This window comes from Neoarius graeffei, chromosome 3 (assembly GCF_027579695.1).
Source record: "Neoarius graeffei isolate fNeoGra1 chromosome 3, fNeoGra1.pri, whole genome shotgun sequence".
NCBI classification, from domain to species: domain Eukaryota; kingdom Metazoa; phylum Chordata; class Actinopteri; order Siluriformes; family Ariidae; genus Neoarius; species Neoarius graeffei.
In genome coordinates, this window is record NC_083571.1 from 44,971,904 (window position 1) to 44,993,612 (window position 21,709).

A 21,709-nucleotide genomic window follows, 5' to 3' on the forward strand; every position below is an offset into this window, starting at 1 on the left:
ATGTTATTATGTCGATGCATGAAGTTCCCGCACCCTGTTAAAATCCAACAGGACTTGCCCAGCTTGCTTTTCACTGCATTCATGTCACGACTGAAAAAAATAAACTATGTGACCTACTATTAAATATAACTTTATAGCAAACTCTTCAGCTCAATCCCACATAACAGTTTGTTTATTTTTTAACTTTATTAATTAAATAAAAAACTGCGGGCATGTCTCGGTATCTGCAATACTAAACCAATTTTTGGGGGTTTTTTTTGGCTGTGGGGGCATGTGCCGGATACCCCCCCCCCCCCAAAATCCTTGTCAGGGGTGCAACCGGTGCTGCCCCCATCCAAAAAAAGGTATCGCTCAGTGTTTCATGTCTGATTCTACTGAGGCATTTGTTTATATTGCTCCTCTGTTGACTGACTGCCCCTTTGCATTTTGCCTTTAGTCTCTGCATTTATGAGCCTGTTTTTGTTTTGCATGACAACTGCTTGTCTTTTGATTGCAATTCTGCCTTTGGGCTTTGGATTTGTTTACCAGCCTCTTTTCATTAAAATTTCTCTTTGCAAATTCATCCGACTGTCACCTGCATTTGATAGTTTGTAAGTAATCACACGTTATCTCATCTCATTATCTCTAGCTGCTTTATCCTGTTCTACAGGGTCGCAGGCAAGCTGGAGCCTATCCCAGCTGACTACGGGCGAAAGGCAGGGTACACCCTGGACAAGTCGCCAGGTCATCACAGGGCTGACATATAGACACAGACAACCATTCACACCTACAGTCAATTTAGAGTCACCAGTTAACCTAACCTGCATGTCTTTGGACTGTGGGGGAAACCGGAGCACCCGGAGGAAACCCACGCGGACACGGGGAGAACATGCAAACTCCACACAGAAAGGCCCTCGCTGGCCACGGGGCTCGAACCCGGACCTTCTTGCTGTGAGGCGACAGCGCTAACCACTAGAACCACCATGCCGCCCTAATCACACGTTATTTTTTAAGCAAATTAAAAATAAGTGCTGGATAAAACCCCATTTGTCTTATGTAAATAAACATACAAATTTCATTGTCTGATGGTCAAGTGTTTATGAGATATGTTGCCTTGCACGTATGGTTGGGTTTCCTGTGGTGGTGCACATTCATTGTTCATGTACGTGTCAAAAATCAGGTCGATACATTACCATATTCTCTCAAGTGTGGACCTCTGCTATAAATTGTGGGACCTTGTGGACCCTGGTGTGTGTTTGAATGTCCAATCAATTCAAACTGCAACAGGTAGATTCCAATTGGGTTCTAGACACATCTCAAGGATAATAAGAAGACAGAGTCATCTATATCCCCCGCCCTATATACCAACTATATACCAAGTTTCAAGATATAATTTGTCACATTTTTCAAGTTCTGCTGCAGGAAACCAACCCTACCTCTTTACACTGACCTCACTAGCCCATGGCATAAACCCAGCGGACCTTTGGTCCAGGTGAGCTAAAAATTAAAATTTCTAACATTTCTTAGTATGAAAAGGCACATATACATTACTTAATCAACACATATACCAACTTTCAAGACCATACCACTAATAGTTTTCAAGTTCTGCTCCGGAAGCAAAGCCTACCCCAAGACTAACCTGAAAGACTAAGTCTGAAATTGTTTCCAAGGAAACATGAAAAATTAAAATTTCTCAAATTTCTTGGTACGAAAAGGCACATCTACATCACCTTGTTAACATGTATACCAAGTTTCAAATCCGTATCATGAATAGTTTTGGATGTATGCTCCAGAAACAAACATTGCTCTTAGAAACTAAGTCAAAATCTAATTTTTATGTAAAAATTTGAAAAATACTTTTTTTCAAAAATCCAAAATAGCAAAAGGCGCCAGTTCACATGTTGCTTGATATGTATGCAAAGTTTCATGAAGATATCTTCAGTAGTTTTAAAGATATGGCCCAGAAACAAAAACGTGACTGGACGGACAGACACTGTTTCTATATCTCCTGCGAAACTTTGTTTGGGCAGGGGATAATTAAAGCAACCAGGATGCACTCGAACACCATTTGGAATGCCACCGCAAAGGGTCTAATACTTTTGTGAGATTTCATTTGTTGACTTTTTTAATTAAACTTATTGTGACACATGTCGTCTTTTTTGCTTGCTTCTTTGCTTGCAGAATTACCGGGGGGGGGGGGGGGGGGGGGGGGGTTTGTTTGGTTTGTTTGTTTGTTTGTTTTTGTTTTGTTTTTTTTTGCTAATTTCCCTGTTGCTGTCACAGTCTGTTTCACGATTAAACTGATGGGCATATATAAACCCCTTTTCCAGAAAAGTTGGGATATTTTCCAAAATGCAATAAAACAAAAAATGTGAGTTCTTAATTCATGTGAAACTGTATTTAATTAACAGAAGTACAAAGACAAGATTTTCAATATTTTTACTTATCAAAGTAACTGGAATTCATAAATAGAAATGAAGTTAGAATTTGATGTTAAAAGTTAATGTTTTGGAATGGCCAAGTCAAAGTCCTGACCTTAATCCAATCGAAATGTTGTGGAAGGACCTGAAGCGAGCAGTTCATGTGAGGAAACCCACCAACATCCCAGAGTTGAAGCTGTTCTGTATGGAGGAATGGGCTAAAATTCCTCCAAGCCAGTGTGCAGGACTGATAAACAGTTACCACAAACGTTTAGTTGCAGTTATTGCTGCACAAGGGGGTCACACCAGATACTGAAAGCAAAGCTTCACATACTTTTGCCACTCACAGATATGTAATATTGGATCATTTTCCTCAATAAATAAATGACCAAGTATAATATTTTTGTCTCATAACTATATTATATATAATATTATATATCTATAATATTTTTGTCTATAACTGGGTTCTCTTTATCTACTTTTAGGACTTGTGTGAAAATCTGATGATGTTTTCAGATTTCAGATTTATTTTATTTCACACACACCATTATTTAACTTTCAGTTGCATGTAATGAAAAAAAATTTAACAGCATAGACAAAGGGTCCCCAAGTGAAGCTAAGAATAAGCTTATAAGCTGGGGCCCATGGTACAATAATTAATAGGTATTACAGCAAAGAAAAATAGTCAGGCATACAATATGCAAAACAGTTATGACAACCTGCATTTACAGTACTCATCACCATACGACATATCTAGGTCCATAAGACATTTGGCACAATTATGAAATACAAAACCATCCACATACACCCACAACCACACCCACACACACCCACAACATACACACACAGGCACACAGATACACATTCACATGCACACACACAGACACTCAACCCAGCTAACCATGGAAGAGGAAATTTTAGCTATAGGTTTGTAATAGATGACTAAGAAGATGTTTTTTGAAGTTGGAGATAGATGGCATCACCTTCAAAGCTTCATCAATTTTGTTCCAAATCTGTGGCCCCCTACAAGCAACACTCATACTGGTGCGTACACACCTGCGATATTTGCCTAGAATGAGTGTTTTGTGTCGCGTGTGATGGGAATGCTGGGGGCTAGAGATGGGGATGAGACTGCATAATTTGAGGTTTCTTTTGTTAACAACTTGAAACATGAGACAAGCATTATGAAATTCGTTTAGTTCAGTTAGTCCTAATAACTTAAAGTGGCAGAAGAGAGGGAGAGATGGAGAGTTTAACTCAGACCAAGACAGGGCCCTAATGACTTTCTTTTGTAAGGATTGAAGTTTTTTGAGATGGCTAGAGAAGGTGTTGCCCCATATAACATTGCAGTAGTTAAGATGAGGTTCAAATAAAGTTTTATATAAAGTAAAAAGAGCCGACTGAGGAAGAAGTCCCATTTTTAGTTTAAAGTGTGTCCGTGTGTCGGTGTGAGAGGTCGGCTCACGGTGCATATTTGGCAGTCGCTACCGGTGGGCTGGGTGTTTGCATGCTTGTGTGTATGGTGTGTGTATGTGTGCGGTGTGTAAGTTGTGGGTCATTTGGGTTAGTGTTGAAGGGTAACAATTTTTGGTTTTGGCCACTTTGTGTTTTCGTTGCTTCACTGGTTTGTTTAAATTTATTTTCCTTTTTCTTTGTGTGACCATTGGCATGCAGTGTAACCACAGTCAGTGATTTGTGCATTTTTGTATTGTTTTCTTGTCTGCTGAACTGTTTGAAACATTAAGATCTGTCCATTCTGATTGTTGTTGCCCTCAAGGTGTGTAGCCCAAGGACTGAATGTGTGTGTGTTTTATTTATATTTTTTACTGAAAAAAAATAAATTGTTTATTTTAATACTCCAGTCTCTCTCTCTCCTTCATTGTTCCCTTCATTGGGATCCCCTGCTTGTGGGTTTGGTTAATATTCAGATTTAATAGTAAACTGTACTGGTTGGTACTCCCCCTGGGGGTTACAGTTGGGACAAAGTACAAATTGTAAATAAAAATGGAATGCAATAATTTACAAATTTCAAACTGATATTGTATTCGGAATAGAACATAGACAACATATCAAATGTCGAAAGTGAGACATTTTGAAATTTCATGCCAAATATTGGCTCATCTGAAATTTCATGACAGCAACACATCTCAAAAAAGTTGGGACAGGGGCAATAAGAGGCTGGAAAAGTTAAAGGTACAAAAAAGGAACAGCTGGAGGACCAAATTGCAACTCATTAGGTCAATTGGTAATAGGTCATTAACATGACTGGGTATAAAAAGAGCATCTTGGAGTGGCAGCAGCTCTCAGAAGTAAAGATGGGAAGAGGATCACCAATCCCCCTAATTCTGCGCCGACAAATAGTGGAGCAATATCAGAAAGGAGTTCGACAGTGTAAAATTGCAAAGAGTTTGGCTACTTTTAAATGTGCTCAAATGTTAAAAAAATAACAAATAAACAAGCTGATGAAATTAAGTAATGTTTTATGTGAGAAGTAACTTTTATTACTTATCTAAAACTATTAAAATTTGATTTTAGTTATAAAGCAACTATGTTGTTTTTCCAGAAAACATCATTTTCTAAGTTTGTGATATTTACCAGTAGACAGAATTGGATTTGCTGCCTAGCCAATTATGTCAGAAAACTGCTCCTCTTGGCATTAGAAACAAGAGAAAAAAGAGGATAATCTAGTTAAATATGCTTTTTCCATGACTTCTAAGGAGACAAATACAATGCCTCATTTTATTGGAGTCCTTATTGATTTCAGCATATTGAAACATTTTTAATGGAGGTAGGACCCAGGATGCCAATCCTCAAGTTCCACACTGCAGTTTGGAGGCTTATCCATATTCCGAAGCACACTTATGGCTATAGAGTTAACTACATTGTGTAGCATAAGAATATCACTGCTGATGAGGAATTGGCTGATTCTTGAATTTTTCTACTTTGACGAACTTGCTTGGATGCGAAACTGAGCTGAATGGATGCTAAAATGAGCCCATTTGATTGACATATAGCATATAGTCATTGGTTGAATGAAAGAACAAGAGACGATTGTGATTAAGTATGTTGATGGTCTCAGTAAATGTAGAGTATTTATTTTCTTGGAAAATAATTAAATAAGAGTACAGGTATTCAATTTCAAAATCACTCAAGTAAAGAATAAATACTATAAAAATAATTCTCACATATCATTAAAAAAAATACAGTTACTCGACTATTGTCTACTCCTGGTCTTTGGCAAGTTACATTTCATTTCACCTTTGTGCACATGTAACTTTAATATCTAACACAGCAGCACAAAGACAAGACTCAGGTACATCTTGAAATAGAAATTAAATATATACTGCACATAGATTACGTATAACTTCATTTCTCATTGGTGGCTCACTGGATGGAGAAACTGCACAATTTCAATTAAAAGACAACTAAAAGCTATGAAAAGAAATTAATCAGATGCTAGTATGTCACTGACAGTTTGTATAATAATAATAATAATAATAATAATAATAATTATTATTATTATTATTATTATTATTATTATTATTATTATTATTATTATTATTTTACAAATAACTGTAAACAATGTTAAACAAATAGGCCTAACAGCACAGTGGTAACAACTCTTTCAGTCCTAATAAGCAGGTATTGTATCGTCTAAGGATTGAGTTTCACCAGGTTTGTGTATCGTTGCAAAGTTTCCCATCACAGGTCAGCTTTTAGATCATCCACTTGTAGGCTTTTAATCAATTCCGATTTTTCTCCTAAAGAAAATTCTGAGGAGAAAATGAACCTTGAAGTTATTAAATGTGTCTGTCATCATGGTTAACACACTAATTAATTCCAAGGCATTAGTAATACTGGCAATAACAATGAAGAAGAAACATAAAGCAAAACAAAAAAAACCCTCACATTTTCTTCAGTGATTTCAGCAATCACAGTGCTATTCCTCGCCTTCCTGTTAACCACAGCCTCGGTCCCAGTGTAAGCAATGAAGTGAATTAAAGTCTGGACTCTAAAGGAAAAAAACAAAAACACCCACATACATATATAAGTCAAATAGTAATAATTCAGTGCGGTTTTAAATGTCATACAACACAAGATCCATATTTTATGTACCTGTGCCACAGCATAGCGAGAAACTGGACAACAAGGAGGCTGGCAAAACTGAGGAGGAACATCAGTCCAATAGGATCAATAAAAATTTTCTCATTAGGGTCAACAGTTCCATTGGGATACATCTTTGGGATGGGGATGTTCACTGGGCTGCCAATGACTTGCAGGAAGAAAGTAGCCACAATCCACAGGAGATTGCAGATGAAAAACACGAAAGCTGCCTAAAAATGTAAAGAAGATAATCAGACCACCTCACGATGTTATGTCATTACTCAAATGTTCCTAAGTAGAGTGATCTCTGCTAAACATTTGCTAACAGTTAGTTATACAATATACCATATACCTTTTAAGAGTGACATTGACAATGCAACTTCAGCGACTTATCATTTATTTTTTGTTAATTTGAATTCATTTCATTGTGAAATGTCTGAGAACGATGTGAAAAATAAACAAAAACTGCATTATGATGCCCATGCCATAAAGATGAGCTTAAGGAATGATCATAATCACAATAGAATATACAAATACGAACATGTCCCCCCTACTAACAAACCTTGTCGCGTAGGTCTTTCAGGTCTTCTTTGATTGCTTCCTCCTTTTTTTTATCACTCACTAATGGTTTTAGGTATTTCTCAATAAGGTCCTTCCAGAAATATTCTTCTTCCTAATGCAACAGAAAAGTTCATTATGTTACAAGCTGCATACTTGATTTTGATTGTTCTGTGAGCAGTTACTACTTTCCAGTCTTTACACAATGAACGGCCAAAATAAGAAACAGTCTTGAGTAGATCAGGGATTCAGGTGACATGAATGTGTGGCCTCACAAATGCAAATTCCTAAAAATGCACACGTACCAAGTTATATTATATGGACGCAAGTGTTTTATTGGGAAACACACCACTCATACAAGCTACATCCAGGACATGGAGAACCAAAACCATGACATAAATCTCTATATGTCTTTTGTGAGGATATCGATGAACTGTTTTGATTAATTTGGGGAATTTTTGTTTGTGAATGTGTCTATGTAATAAAAAGAACATCACATGCTGGCTTGAAGATATAAAGTTTATCTTCTCATGTTGAAAAACTCACATTTTGCATACAGAATATATTGTGGATCTGAGTGGCATATTTTCCAATATTCAGTTCAGTTCAGTGCCTTGCTCAAGGGCACGTGAGCCATTCGGGGAATCAAACTGGCAGCCTTTTGGTCCCAAAGCTGCTTTTCTAACTATTAGGCCATGGCTTCCGATGGCTTCCCATGCTCATTAATGAATGTTCATTGGGGAAAAAAGTTATACTCACCGCATTAAGTTTCTCCTGGTTAAGGGGAAGTTCACCAGAGCTTTCTGTCAACTGTTCAATGAAAACTATCAAAGAAATCTTTATTAATCATCTGTGGTACTGTGGGATATACTGTATATAAATATATACTGTAGTAAGAGTAGAAAAAAATCTATACTCACAGGTCTCATTTAAAGGTAATTGTCTAGGGGGGAAAAAACAAGATTGCTTTAATTCAGTGAACGTCATGTCCTTCAGGTGGGTTAAATAATAAAGGATACCTACAATAGTTTAATAGCTAAATTAGTTTAAACAATCATCAAAATGTTAATATATTAGTTTATATATCTTACACTTCTTTAGGTTGGGTGGGCACTTTGTTTACAACATTCAAAGGTATGGCTTGAGGCGCATTCTCTGGCACTGTACACATCACTTTTTCTTCTTTGTTCACTTGAATCTCCAGATTGTAGCCACATATTTTGAACAGCTTCTGGCACTTGACATTCTTTTGGAGGTTCTGCTCAGGTCCACCGGACTGGTTGGCAGATTCGCGTGTGCCCCATGACACGTTGTTCATGTTGACTATGGAGTAAATAGACAGCAGCAGGTAGCCACTGGGGATGCAGATGAAGTAAAGGAAGCCATAGATGATAAGATGGAACTCGTGAGGGTGAAGAAGAGCCGTGCCGACGTACATGATGATTAAGCCAATGAAGAACAAGCCGCTCGGAGTAAAAAATGTTTCCTCCATTACCATGTCCGCTGAAAACCCATACAGATAAGGACTTAATTTTTTTTTTATCACAATTTAGTGTTCTCTATTATTTCAGTACAACATTTATTGGATGTGGAGAAATGCTAAAATATTTTATCAAACAAGCTCAGCCATCTTTGTTATCAAATTAGCCTAACATAGTTATTTCAAAGGAGAGAGGCAACAAGAAATAAGCAGTATAAGAGCACAATAAAATGAAATACTAAAGATGGAGATAAGTTAAAGGACAGACCAAACATGTTAATACATAGTAATGTGTATTATTAAAGGTACCAGTTAAAGGTGCCAAGGGATTCTTAGACAGAATGTTAGTAAAAGTGCAAATTTTATAAAAGAAAACTTCACTTACCTATAATGGTAAAGATGGTTGCTGTCATCAGAAAAGCATAGATTATGCTCATGATGGCAGCAATGGTGATTTGTAAGTTTGATTTTTCTTGCCCAAGATAATAGCAGAGAAACAGGTAGATTACAGGAGGAATAACTGCTATCGCAAGTGCAGCGTTAGCATCTATTTTGAGGACGGTTTTAAGGCTTCCTGTTGAAAAGACAGGTGATTTTTACACAAGAAATAGCTGCAAACTACATGTGAATTATTCTTTAAAAAAAAAAGACAAAGACACATACATACATATACACAATGCACTACGGATAATCATCTTCTTTGCTATATTGTTCTATTATTAGCAGAAAACTACCCAAGGACTTAGGCCACTATTTCACCTATGGTTCACAGTTTCATCCAATATACTTATAGCTTTCATCAAGCAAAAACAGTGAGATTTAAAAATCAATTAATGGGCAAACTGATGAGTCTTTAGTAGTGTTTCACATGCAAAGACAATTGGCCTGAATTGAAATCATGAAATAGTTCTAAGCATCTAAAAACTGTCACCTGCAATCATGAGGCAGACCGTAGCTGGACCCAAGATCGAAGCAGCCATGGTGATAGTCTGGTAGAGAATGTACGGTCGTGATATGGACTTGTTCAACCTTGCTGTGATACTGCCAGTGGAAAGAAGGTCCAGAGTGTTGGCCATGGTGGATGGGCCCCAGCGCCGCCGTTGGTTGTAAAACTCCTTGAACTCCTGTGGAGCATTGGTGTACGAGTCAGAGGCAGCGTTGTACTCCACTCGCCATCCTTGCTGCAGGAGTAGTGTGCACAGCCAGCGGTCCTCACCTGCATACACAGAGCCAGAACACACAAGATGCATCAGAGCACATGTGAATATACATTAAATATATAGGTATTAAATCAAAGTCCTTCCCACACCATTCAATGGCAGTGCCCATCTCCGTTTTGTAGCCCTCGGCCTCTCGCCTATTTTACATAACTAGAGTTACAGTAGGGGGCTAGTTGTCTGGTAACCGCGAGAGTTTGACTCTCCACTCACATCTGTATTGGAGCATGCCTTGCCAGATGGCAGTAGGCACCATTTTTATGATGGTCTTTGGCATGACCCGACCGTGAGTAGAGATCGAGAGGCAGACACGCTAACCACTAGGCCGCTCGCCAGTCTAAAGGTATTAAGAGTATGTACTGTATATATCCTTTGGCTTTGTTTCACTCACCCTGGTCATACTGTAGATAGTGGGAAGCCTCAGTCGCTTTTGTGGTATATCTTTTCATGACGTTGTCACTCATGAGTGCCTCTGCACGCATCAGGCTGAAACAGCCTGGACTGCACAACACAGATCCAAACACATGCTCAGCTGTCTTCTGGAGCCAATGACCCACAGCGTACTCAAATTTCTGATACCATACCATCGGGCCTGCAACACACACAGTGTAAAGGTACTATTTTCATCATCATAGAGAGCACCCACATAAGGTGTCAAATCTTTTCATTATTAATTTTTGGTCTCTTTATGACTATCGTGACCATTTTTAACCAGGACAGAAAAACTGGCTGTGTTTTCTGGGGAGGAAGGACGATGTTTACACTCTTTCCCGTCAATCAGAGTGAAACTATCTACAGTAATTGCTATGCTCAGTGACCTCATGTATACAAAAGGGGGGCAGATAGCTTCATTTGTTTCAGAGTTGTTGTCTTCACCCTCCCCGTTTAGTAGCTGTTGCATGATAGGCGACAGCTAGCTAGTGGGTGGGAATTGGCAACCCACCAAATTGGGAGAAAATTTTTTTTTTTTTTTTTTTAAAAGAAAAGAAATAGTCTACAACTGAATTTTGGAAAAATTGTGCAAAAAAAAAAAGCCTACTGTGTGCAGCAAAGTGATGCCTGGGTAATAAAATACTGATAGATTTCTACAGTGGTCCTTAAATGAAAAAAAATTTTAACAAATAACAATTAACAAACAGCAATATAGAAACCAAGAGAGGCTGGCTGCAGACTCGAGCTCTACACTAGACCAGAAACACGTGACCTCGATGCTCAGAATAATGAGAAAGTAGCTGGCTCGAAGGCTTTTTTTTTTAAATCAACTTAAAATGAATAAGCAATAGGAAATACAGAAACCATGTGACCTCTAGTCTAGACAGGAAACATGTGACCTTGGGTTAAGGTTAGGGTTAGGATTAACCCTAGGGTTAGGAGGTCACGTGTTTCCAGTCTAGAGTGGCGCTCCAGTCTGTAGAATGACCCTTCTAAAAAAAAAAAGAAAAGAAAAAACCCCCAGCAAATTCAGAAACACATGAATATTAATGAAAACAGAAAGGATGCTTCCTTCTTGAACATCACATGTTCATTGCCAATTCTCCACAGCAGTCTGAGAAACTGAGGAAGATGGAGAGCTGAAACTATATGGATCCAACATAACTTTACTCTGCTTTTTTTTGCCTTTACTTTTGTACTTCAATTAAATCTATTATTAATCACCTGTGCCGGTGGGATGAATCCTGCCACAAGCAGCTCCCACTTCGGGGTACAACTTGAGCCGATCCACTAAAAGCATGACAGCTGAAGGCTGGAAATCTGTGTCTCCATCTAGAGCCAGAAGGTATGTGTTCGCTTTGGCTTTCTGGAGGAGAAAGAAAATTCTAGGTGATGAAATCCTACATTATGAAACTGTTATGCAGCTCTTTTTGGGTAATCACACTTACCTTTAGTTGCTCTTCAATACTTGGCAAATGCACATCCTTTTGCTTGTACATCTCGAAGTATTTCTTGTTCAGTTTCCAGCCGAGCAGGTAGTACATGTACATGATCTTTGGTGGAAAGAAACAGACTCGGTGTTTAAAATGAGACCTTGGAAGTAGATAAACTTTAAGCATACCGACAGTACATATTGTTTTAGTTGTTGAGAGTGTACACGCATAAGGTTAGCCCTGATAGTGCCTTTGAGTCCAATCTAATACATCTAACGATGAGGTGTGATCGCATGTAAAGTTTGTTTGGACAGGGTTATAATTTGGGTTCTACAACTGGATCAAAATATCAGACAGCAGATCCTAGTATTATTCCTACTTTCAAAGTTTTATCATTTTCACCGTGATGAATATTGATAAATATTTTATTTTTACAGTTCAAAAACAGGTTGAATATTTTGTTTTGTTATACCTTTTTTCGCTCTTAGCTTATATAAAATAAGAAGACACATAGTTTGTGTTTGAATTTTTAAAATTGGCTACTCACATATCACAATTTTTTGTCATCATCATCTACACCAGTGAATTATTTTTCAGTGAAAATTTTATATAGTCAGACCAGTATAGTATTTAACCACAGTGTTGTAGTTGAGTCACTAAACCTCAAGTCCAAGTCCAATCTTAAGTCCAAGTCATTAAAAAAAATTTTGAATCAAGTCTGAGAACAAGACTCGGGCCGCAGCATTTGATGGCAGCCGTTTTAGCACCATTAACATTAGTTTGTTCCTAAACGTGACGTACAAACAAGTGAATGCGCGTTCTCTTTGTCAGTGAGTGCGACGCATTCTGTCAGAGATGGTTGGGAGACGGATGGAAGTGCAGAAGGTGTGTTTATTAATACAAGTGAAGAGGGTAAACAATCCAGAACGGCAGGCAAAATCGTAAAACAATGAAATGGGCAATAGATCAAGCGAGGGACAAACAGGCTATCATAGACTCGGCAGAATCAAAGACGAAAAACAGGAAATCAGGGCCCAGAAAACCAGACAAGGAAATAAGGCTTGGTAACGTGTCAGCAAAGCAACTCAATACTTCGCAAAGTAATGCTGTGTTCACACTTATACCGGTACGAAAGTGGTATAACTGTATCGATACAAAGTATCCCGGTACAGTTTAGTGCATCTGTCCACACTAGCGAGAAATGTTTGCGGTTTTCTTTCACGGTAGTTGAAATGCGCGTGCGCGAAATGTTTCCGTGGTTACCGAGTAACTTCCTTCCGAGAATATGGCGGATGAAACAACGTGTGTGTGCTTTTTGTTGTCAATGTACAGTCTGTATTTCTGGTGGTCATTTATTCAGCCGAATTGTATAAAACGCGCAAGGCAGTTGAGAAAGAAACAAAGAAAACGAATCTCCCTTTCTCCCCCCTCACTTTCTCCCTCTTCCCTTCTCTTCCCCTCACTTTCTCCCTCTTTCCTTCTCTTCCCCTCCCTTTCTCTCCCTTTTCCCCTCTTCCTCCTTTCTTCCTCCCTCTTTCCCCCTTTCTCCCCCCTTTCTTTGCTCCATGTAGCTCCACGGTCGTTTTGAGCCATTTTGATGTTTTATTTACAGCTGGAAAGCACGTGCATATTGTATTGTATTGTATGAATAACCTGGAAGACGTAGGAATGGTTCATTGCGCATGCGCATTATATTTGTATTGATACAGAGCCGCTTCATCTGTCCACACTACAGCGAAGCGCTACAGTACTGATACTGTACCGGTACGAAACCCATACATTTGTGGGTTTCGTACTGATAGTTATACCGCTACAGTACCGGTATAGTTGCTAGTGTGGACAGGTGTTGCGGTACGAAAGTAGTTTCATATCGGTATAAAATCCCTAGTGTGGACAGGGTATAAGTGTGCTTTCACAGTCTTTATATAGGTGCGCTGATTGCGCCTTAATCCTGTGCAGGTGAGAGTTGTTTACGGCACGCACACCTGAGAGTCTATCTGATGCACAGGTGCGACACTCTTGCACGAAATATCTAGTGCCAAATTATTATGGCATGTTGCAAAAAATAAAGAAAAAAATCAGAGTCCTCGTCTCCAATTTATGAGTCCGAGTCCAAGTCCGAGTCATCAGTGCTAGAGTCCAAGTTAAGTCGCGAGTCTTTAAAATTAGGGCATGAGTCAGACTCGAGTACTACAAGCCTGTTTAACCCACTGTTGGAACCCCCAGTATGCTATGATTCTTTAGAATAACAGTTGTGGAGAAAAAGTTTAGGCATCACCTCACCTGAGACCATCTCTTTTTGTGGCGGATCTGTTGTTTGTCTTTGAAGTGAACAAACAGTGTGTTGCCATGGGGAAGTGTGTACTGCAGACGGCAGCCATATGGTGTCTGGAAGATTTTCTGGGCAGGAAGAGGCTTTCTCTCCCGAAATGCGCTTTTGCTATCCTCGGTGAATATGCTGTATATAATCAGAACACACACACAGACATTTCTCATTCACATTTCTAGGTAAATAATATATTTTTAGTATTTTAGTACAGATTTTTTCAGCCATTATGGTATTGTTTGCACAATTACTTACAGGTAAACTTCTTTGATGACTTCCACCAGGGTCTCAGCATACTCGTTGACACGCCGATTGTTGTTTTTAGTCAGGAAAGCATCATCGAAATAAATGTGTGACTCAAAAACAACATCGTTAAACCGGTTTTTCTTTGGTCGGAACTTGTCCAGCCTGAAGGGAAGAGACGAAGACATTAATTTAAGGTTGATCAATGAAGGTCTCAAGTAGAAGATTCTTTTTACTATCAGAATACCTGAACATCGAGATGATCATCTTCAACATTTCATCTCTAGTCTCATGCCACATGGTTGCACAGAGGTAGATAGTCATCTTCTCTGTTTCCCTATTGGTGAGAATGGAAGAATGTTAATTCCAGAAGTTACTGTACATCAAAATGCATTGTCCTTCAATAAGCGCATGCACACACACACACACTTAACTACCTGTTACATCTTGGAAGGGGCACAATATCAAACTTGATGTTCAAGAGCATGGACTGGTCAATGAATGCTGCTTCATAAAGGTTGCGAACAAACAGGTCCTTTGTCCTGGCAATGCGTTGTGTGTTCAGGAACCAGATGTAGAGTGTACAGAGCACCAGACCAATCCACCAGCTGATCAAAGACGATCCAAGCAGACCAAAATTCAGTGAAGACCCCTCGTCTGGTATGTGTTCACACAAGTCACGAGTTAAATCAGTCAGCATGTGTTTCATGACACTGAGCGCTGGGCTTTTTATGGCGTCAAAGGTGGTACAGTACTCAGCAAATGTGGTTTTCTTCTGAGCCTAAAAAGTGCAAAAAACAAGGGCAAAAAATGTTGTAAAAACAAAATAAAAAATAGGTATATATTGTGATTAAACTGTAATAAATTGTGTGTGTGTGTGTGTGTGTGTGTGTGTGTGTGTGTGTGTGTGTGTGTGTGTGAGAGAGAGAGAGAGAGACTAAGAAATCCATGCAGTATTGCTGTGACAGAATTCTAGCAAACAACCAAAAAAAAACATTTTTTGGGCAATAACCTGCTGCTATTCTACCAAAAGTTTCACCAAAACCGTTTTAAAATAAGCTACATAAGGAGGCAGCTCTACATATCTGAGGATAAAACTGCCAGTATGAAGAAAGAATATGCTTTTATTGCTAGTTTACTAGGTACATATGCATCCGTCATGCAGTGATCAAGTCTTTGCTTGTGTGTCTTTGTGAGATGGATATAAGTGAACCTAAACATAGTAGAACAAGAGTGACACATATAAGATGCTGCCTGCATGTTTTCCCAGGCAGCCACATACACGTATGCAATAATTATGATATATGTTCATTATTATTATTACCTGAAGAAAGGGAATCCAGATAGCCAGGACGAAGGCACCCAATGTGGCTGGAGATGTGAAGATCATAGGAGCGACGAAGCTGCGACGCACAGCATGCATTTTGCATGCAGCTACGGCCACGTAGCGACACACAGCTGAAGCTAGAACCTGAAGAGCGAAGAGGCTCAAGACGACAGTTTCGGTGTTATCGGTGACTGACAGCACTGATGACCAGTCCTGGCCTGAGAGCTTCACATAAGCACCAAGGACAGTGAAGGTCACAATAATTCGCACCAAGCTAGCCACAATGTTCACGAAGTTGTGAGACCTTTTGATGTCCCGGACCGTGTTCTGGAAGAAGACGATGCGGAAAAGCAAGGCATAATTCTCCCACCAGTTCATCGAGACCAGGAAAGTGCCTCCTATGGCTAAACCCACGAAAAGTGCCATGTTTTGCTTTCCATTTTGCTGTTTGAGGTAGTTCACAGCAAAGAGGCAAAAACCTGCAAGAAGGAAAAAGACAGCGGCGACCGAAGTTGCAGTAAATCGCTTCCTTCCGTGCGCAATTGCATTTCCCACCACCTGCAGTATGGCTGATAATATGGCAATGCCATTCAGAAGCATCACATTGGTCAGGATGTCAAATCGGGGCATAGCGACCAGGGTAAGGATGGAAGATCCGACAGCCACCAAAGTTTCCACTGAAATGATCTGTACACAGATAAAGGAGTTTGAGTCAAATTAAGTGCAGGGTAAGACATAATCCATGGCAATGCATTACAGGCTCTGCCGATAAATGTTCAAACAATCTTCATGATACTCAAGACTTGGTAATTAATAAGCATCAACCAACAGCAGATTCAAGAAACAAATATCTTGTTCTACTTTCAGTTTATCTACGTTTAATACAAAAACTACAAAACTTTTCTGACTAATCAGAACTGTGTGATTATACCCGATGATTTGCAGCAGGATGTCCCTGGCGACACAAACCACTTGAAACAGTGCTGCACATTTTCTTATTACCTCACCTGCGACAGAGTCAGCGGAGCCAGTTATTGTAATCAGTGCGGTTTGTTTGTTTGTGTGTCTGTCTGTTAACAATCTAGCGTCTAGACGGTTGCACCGATTGACTTCAGATTTTCAGGGTAGGTGGGCAATAATCCATAGATTACCTGATTAAATTTTGGGAGTGATCGGGTCAGGGTCACCGGTAAGGTCAAAATAGGTTTTTTTTGAATAACTTTCTTCAAATTCATCATTTTGACTTCAAGCCAACACCAAAACGTGCATCTTTCAATTCTGCTTCCAACCATATGCTGCATGATGGGGTAGCTTGGACATAGTGTAACCTGTCTATCACCCAAGGTCAGCTGGCATACGTGATATAAGATAATGGATGGAAATCACACCTTATCTGCAGCCAAATAGTTTTACTGAAATAATCTATACTGCTTATCCATCAGAGTCGTGGAGGAAACTGGAGCTAATCCTAGCTGACTTTGAAGGAGAGGTGGGGTTCATCCTGGGCAGCTCGCCTATCTGTCACAGGACTCTTTTACATTTTATTTCTGATTAAATTGGTTCTTCGGAAACCCTCTGGAGGAGGATTCTACATAAAACCTTCAAGTTTAGGGTTCCCTTAGAGGAAAAAAATTAAAGCACCTCAGGGTGCTAAGTTTAAAGTTTTTCCTAGAAGTATACAAGCATACAGCACAAGTGTACATATTTGGATTATGGACAGCACTTACCCATAGCAAAGTCTGCGTCGATGGGGTTTTTGAATCTTTAAAAGTAATTTTCCAGATGCTTTTGATCAGCAGCAAAACATTTGGAGCGATTAGAAGGCACCCAATGAAGAGGAGAGCGTAAACTTTGGTTTCAATCGTGGTTGATTTTTCATTGCAGAGGCTGATCAATAGCAACAGAGATGCCTGTAATGTAGATTAAAACAAAGAATAATAAATAAATATTTATCATGTACAAATGCCTCAAAATGTATGGCTACAAACAAGAAAATAGATTTTCTTCTTTCTGTTAAGGCTTACTTTGCTCAAGAAGGCTAGCCCAAACACCAAGAGTCCCATAAAAGTGCATGTGATGATTTGGATGAAGGTCAGACACTTGCGAGGTTTTTGCTCATCTTCAATAATAGGTGATTCTCCAGCAGCGTCCCAGGCCTCTTTGGGCCTGCAACACATCAAAATATTAAATGTTGTGTTTTAAGATGTATTTTATTTGTTTCATTATGAAGAGGTGCATAATGGGTATTGGCAGATCCAGTTGGAACCTTTGTGAGAGATTGTATGCATTATTATAAAAATTATAGCCCACATTAAAATATCATATATATATATATATATATATTAAAAAAAAACAGTTATTCCATGAAATCGAGTCGTACATGAGCTGATAGCTGACGAGGTGCATAGGCTATAAGCCATGTACGACAATATTGAGTGGAATAACTGTTTTATTCTATCCACAGTCACTGGATTTTGAGAAACAGAGCATTTTTATTTTAAATTTTTTTCAAAATCGATAAATAGAAACTTTATACAAAATGTCCAACAAAATCATTTCCGCTTAGAATGTAAACAAACTGGCAAAATGATAGTAGCAATTTGTGAAAAATGCTATAATAGTAATAATAATAATAATAATAATAATAATAATAATAATTCTTGAAAAATAAAGATATGTTCTTACCATCATATTTTGTTGCTTTTTTTGTATTTTTTGGGGTTTTGTTTTTGAGTAGAGTTTTTATTTTGTCCTCGGTTGGTTCAGCAATACACACTCCGCCATTTTGCTTTTCTCTACTCATGGTATATGAGCTGATATCCGAGTAGTAGAGTAGCCAATCAGAGTATGCAATTGGTCATATCCAGTGAATGTGGATAGAATATATATATATTTAAATATATATATATATATATATATATATATATATATATATATATATATATATATATATATATATATATACTTTAAAATGCATAAATAACGTTCATTAGTTAAAATGCACACATTTAATAAGAGTCAGTTAAAAACAGCTTGACAATAATTTAATGGGAGCAATGACCCTAACCCATAACTATGTCATTGCTTGTTTACTGCAGTGCATTATGGGTGATACCCAGGGTCAGCTCCGCCGTATTGTTTACTTTTGCCCTTGAGAAACACTGCATTGTTCTGGCTAACCGGTTTTAACCATGCCTAAAGTGAATTGCTGTATGCCTTACTGCGTCTCCACAACAAAGAGAACACCTACTCATAATTTGAGCTTTTATCAGCTGCAGGTCGAGAAGAAGAGAAGAAAGAAATGGATAAGTTCAATCAGCAGTGTAAACCTTTGAACTGAATTGAAATGGACAAGTGTTTGTAGCTTACATTTCTCTGGTGGGAAAGAGACGTACTTAAACTGTGGCCCAGCAATATTTCCACGGTCTGCTGAACGGCCTTCGGTTATAGAAGATTATAACAATCGACACCGTTCATCGTCTGAAACTAGCGATATTCAAAAGCCTGTCAAACAAAGAAGCATTCTTTGGCTTTTGTCTCTCAATGTGCCAAAGCACTCTGCAGCCGTACGAGCCTGTCGGACCGATAAACCTCCCAAACCACGAAGGGTTCTCTTTGGGGTATGTATAATGTTCAGTGTACCTCACTTGCACCATTTATTGAAGAAAATGCATTTATACTGAACACGACATGGCAAATCAGCCGGTTTCCAAAGGGGTTTGTTTTGTAATGTTTCCTGATTTCAAGTTTTATTTAACTAACCACGCACTTATAAATGTTTCGATGCTGTTCATCTAGGCCCGGGATCACGAAGCAATCTGAGACTTAAGTTAACAGTTGATTTTCCATAATAGTTTCCCTTACTGCATCTGCAACTTTCATTGTCCTGGATCAAGATTAAGTACAAGGCGAAGATTTCATTAGAACAAAACTTCTTAGAAAATGGTAAGGAATAACTGAAGATTAAAAGAATCAAATTTAGACTTAAGTCTAAAATTTCTTCGTGATCCAATATATGTAGTCGGAAAAAAGACGTTCTGAGATTTGATGTTGTTCAGTGTGGTAGACTCGGTCTAGACTCTTACCTTCTCACCAAGCTTGATTTGGATTCTGATTTTCCTGCTCTAAACCCTCGACATGTTATCCACCTCTTTAAATCACCAATTTCACTGTCTTCCATGACAGAGCATGGCAAAAATCGCTCCTCTCACATCGCTCTCACGTAAAATGAATCTGACATCCACTATATCGCTCAACTACCGACCCTGGCTATCCCCTACAATACATTGCAGTAAACAAGTGATGACATAGTTATGCTTGGGGGCTATTAAAAGTTTGTCTGTGAGAAATTGCAATGACGCGAGAAAAGCTGAGAGCAGTTGAAGGATACGGAGAAAAACAAACAAACTTATAAATAGTTGATTTAAGACGTGAAGAATAAAACCTACCCGTAGGGCATTCATGAAACTATTTGTAATTAAACTACTGTGGTCTTGGGGAGTTTCAACTCGTTTAATTGATTTTTTTTTTCTTACAATGTTTGAACTGATAATATAACTGTATGGAGAAAATAAACACAGACTGTTTAGCAGCTAGTATTTTTCAGTTTATTGAGAAAAGTAAATGTATATGTTTATTATATTAACAGAAAAAAATTTTCTGAGTTTAATTTAATTTCAGGATGGACAGAATAGTTTTGTGACCTGTTGTACAGGTCGGGTTTCTGTTCCTGTTGGAGGTTTTCACTTGTGTGGAGATTCTTCAGTGAGTGTGATGGCATGTGCGCGGACACAAGACACAAGATGGCGAGCAAACAACACGAACTGCATTTCTAAAGCCCGCTATTCACCCTCATCTGGCCAATAAGAGGATCTGGTGCACACAGTGGGACTGTGGAGATGTTTGAACCAAGTTTCTCACTGTCAGAATGGCAGGAGTATTGGATCTTCTGAACTGAACTTGACATAAATGGAGCTGGATTGAAGTGTTACATGTTTTACATTGTACTTTTTTTCCCATAATTGTCCAATATGGTAACTGGAAGTATAGTGATGTTTCAGTTTAATTTGATTTTGAAACTGTTCAAAGAAAGATAATGAAGAAAAGCATTAACTCAAGGAAAATAGTTGCACCAAAATAAGAAAAACCTGATAAATTAGATATTTGTTCATAGATCAGTCTAAAGTAATAAACCATAACTTAAACAAACCATCTGACTTAGATGGATTACCTAAACTAAACTCTCTCTCTCTCTCTCTCTCTCTCTCTCTCTCTCTCTCAACTAGAGCCAAGGGAAAAGTGAATTTTATTTACTTTATACTTTTTTTTTTTACCTGCAGGGTAATATACGGTATGTATTGAGTTCTTCATTAAACTGCTAGTTTTTGTGTTCAAAGTAACTGGTGTCTGGTCTAATTTTGTATTTCTACTCCACTCCATTAGACCCTATTACCGGTCCAGCAGCTTAAATTGTTCTTGTGTGTAACTGTGAATAAGAATTATTAATAATCTTTTTTTGGCACTATTTTAGTACTGTGTTTCATTATGTCCTTTGTATACCACTTTCACTCAACACCTGTTGTTTTTAAATGTGCTTTCTAAATAAATCTGACTTCACTTAGTGTTAAATGGACACTAGTGCTACATAATACTCTAGAAGTACATAGGTACAAAGCCAAATTTACATAGCCATAGTAATAATGATGATGATAATGTTGAAAACCAAGAAAGAAACATCAAATCAATCTCTTACCAGTGCTGCGTTTCTTTCTGATCTTCATGCATCCTTGTTCAGTGGCAAAATGACAGCTCCAACCAGGTATATCAGATATATCAGATAAAAGTGTGGGTGGTGGCATGTGAGCTTGTTTCCGGGCATCTCTTGAAACTCACTGCTAATACGGAGCAGCTCGCTGTGTTCTGGTATGAGGAAGGAAATTTTCATTGTATTTTAAGCTCATGAGAATTAATTCATGTTTTGTAACTGCCCCACCTAAGAACTGCAGCTATGAAGAAAGTTGGAGGAAGTTGTGTTGATTAAATTTGTGTATTACTCACTCTGATCTGTTTTCTGATGAATTACTTAGGCTGGTCTCATTTTAGATAGCAGTTAGTGCCACACATGATTTATTTTTATTTTTTTTACAAAATAAGCTGTCTTTGTATCTCTGATTAAAGGAATCTGTGATTT

At 38.4% G+C, this 21,709-nt stretch overlaps 1 protein-coding gene across 1 annotated transcript; it reads right to left on the bottom strand.

Moving 5' to 3' along the window:
• Positions 1–5,456: 5,456 nt before the first annotated feature.
• Positions 5,457–21,373, bottom strand: LOC132883355 (chitin synthase chs-2-like). The gene is made up of 20 exons (XM_060916874.1): positions 21,272–21,373; positions 17,544–17,685; positions 17,247–17,429; positions 15,517–16,206; positions 14,630–14,973; positions 14,440–14,529; positions 14,205–14,357; positions 13,907–14,081; positions 11,639–11,743; positions 11,415–11,556; positions 10,150–10,350; positions 9,473–9,757; positions 8,927–9,115; positions 8,153–8,564; positions 7,982–8,004; positions 7,821–7,885; positions 7,066–7,176; positions 6,516–6,733; positions 6,309–6,411; positions 5,457–6,172 (listed from the first exon to the last, which is right to left on the bottom strand). Exons 1-20 carry the CDS (start codon positions 21,301–21,303, stop codon positions 6,161–6,163), a joined length of 3,675 nt encoding a protein of 1,224 aa, XP_060772857.1. The 5' UTR covers positions 21,304–21,373; the 3' UTR covers positions 5,457–6,160.
• Positions 21,374–21,709: the final 336 nt, after the last annotated feature.

Excerpts from the sequence above, each read along its gene's own strand:
- LOC132883355 (XM_060916874.1), bottom strand. The coding sequence starts at position 21,303 with ATGCATGAAGATCAGAAAGAAACGCAGCACTG. Across the intron at positions 10,351-11,414 it reads GATTCATCCCACCGGCACAG|GCCCGATGGTATGGTATCAG; the intron begins GTGATTAATAAT and ends TGTGTGTTGCAG. Across the intron at positions 6,412-6,515 it reads CTCGCTATGCTGTGGCACAG|AGTCCAGACTTTAATTCACT; the intron begins GTACATAAAATA and ends TTTTTCCTTTAG.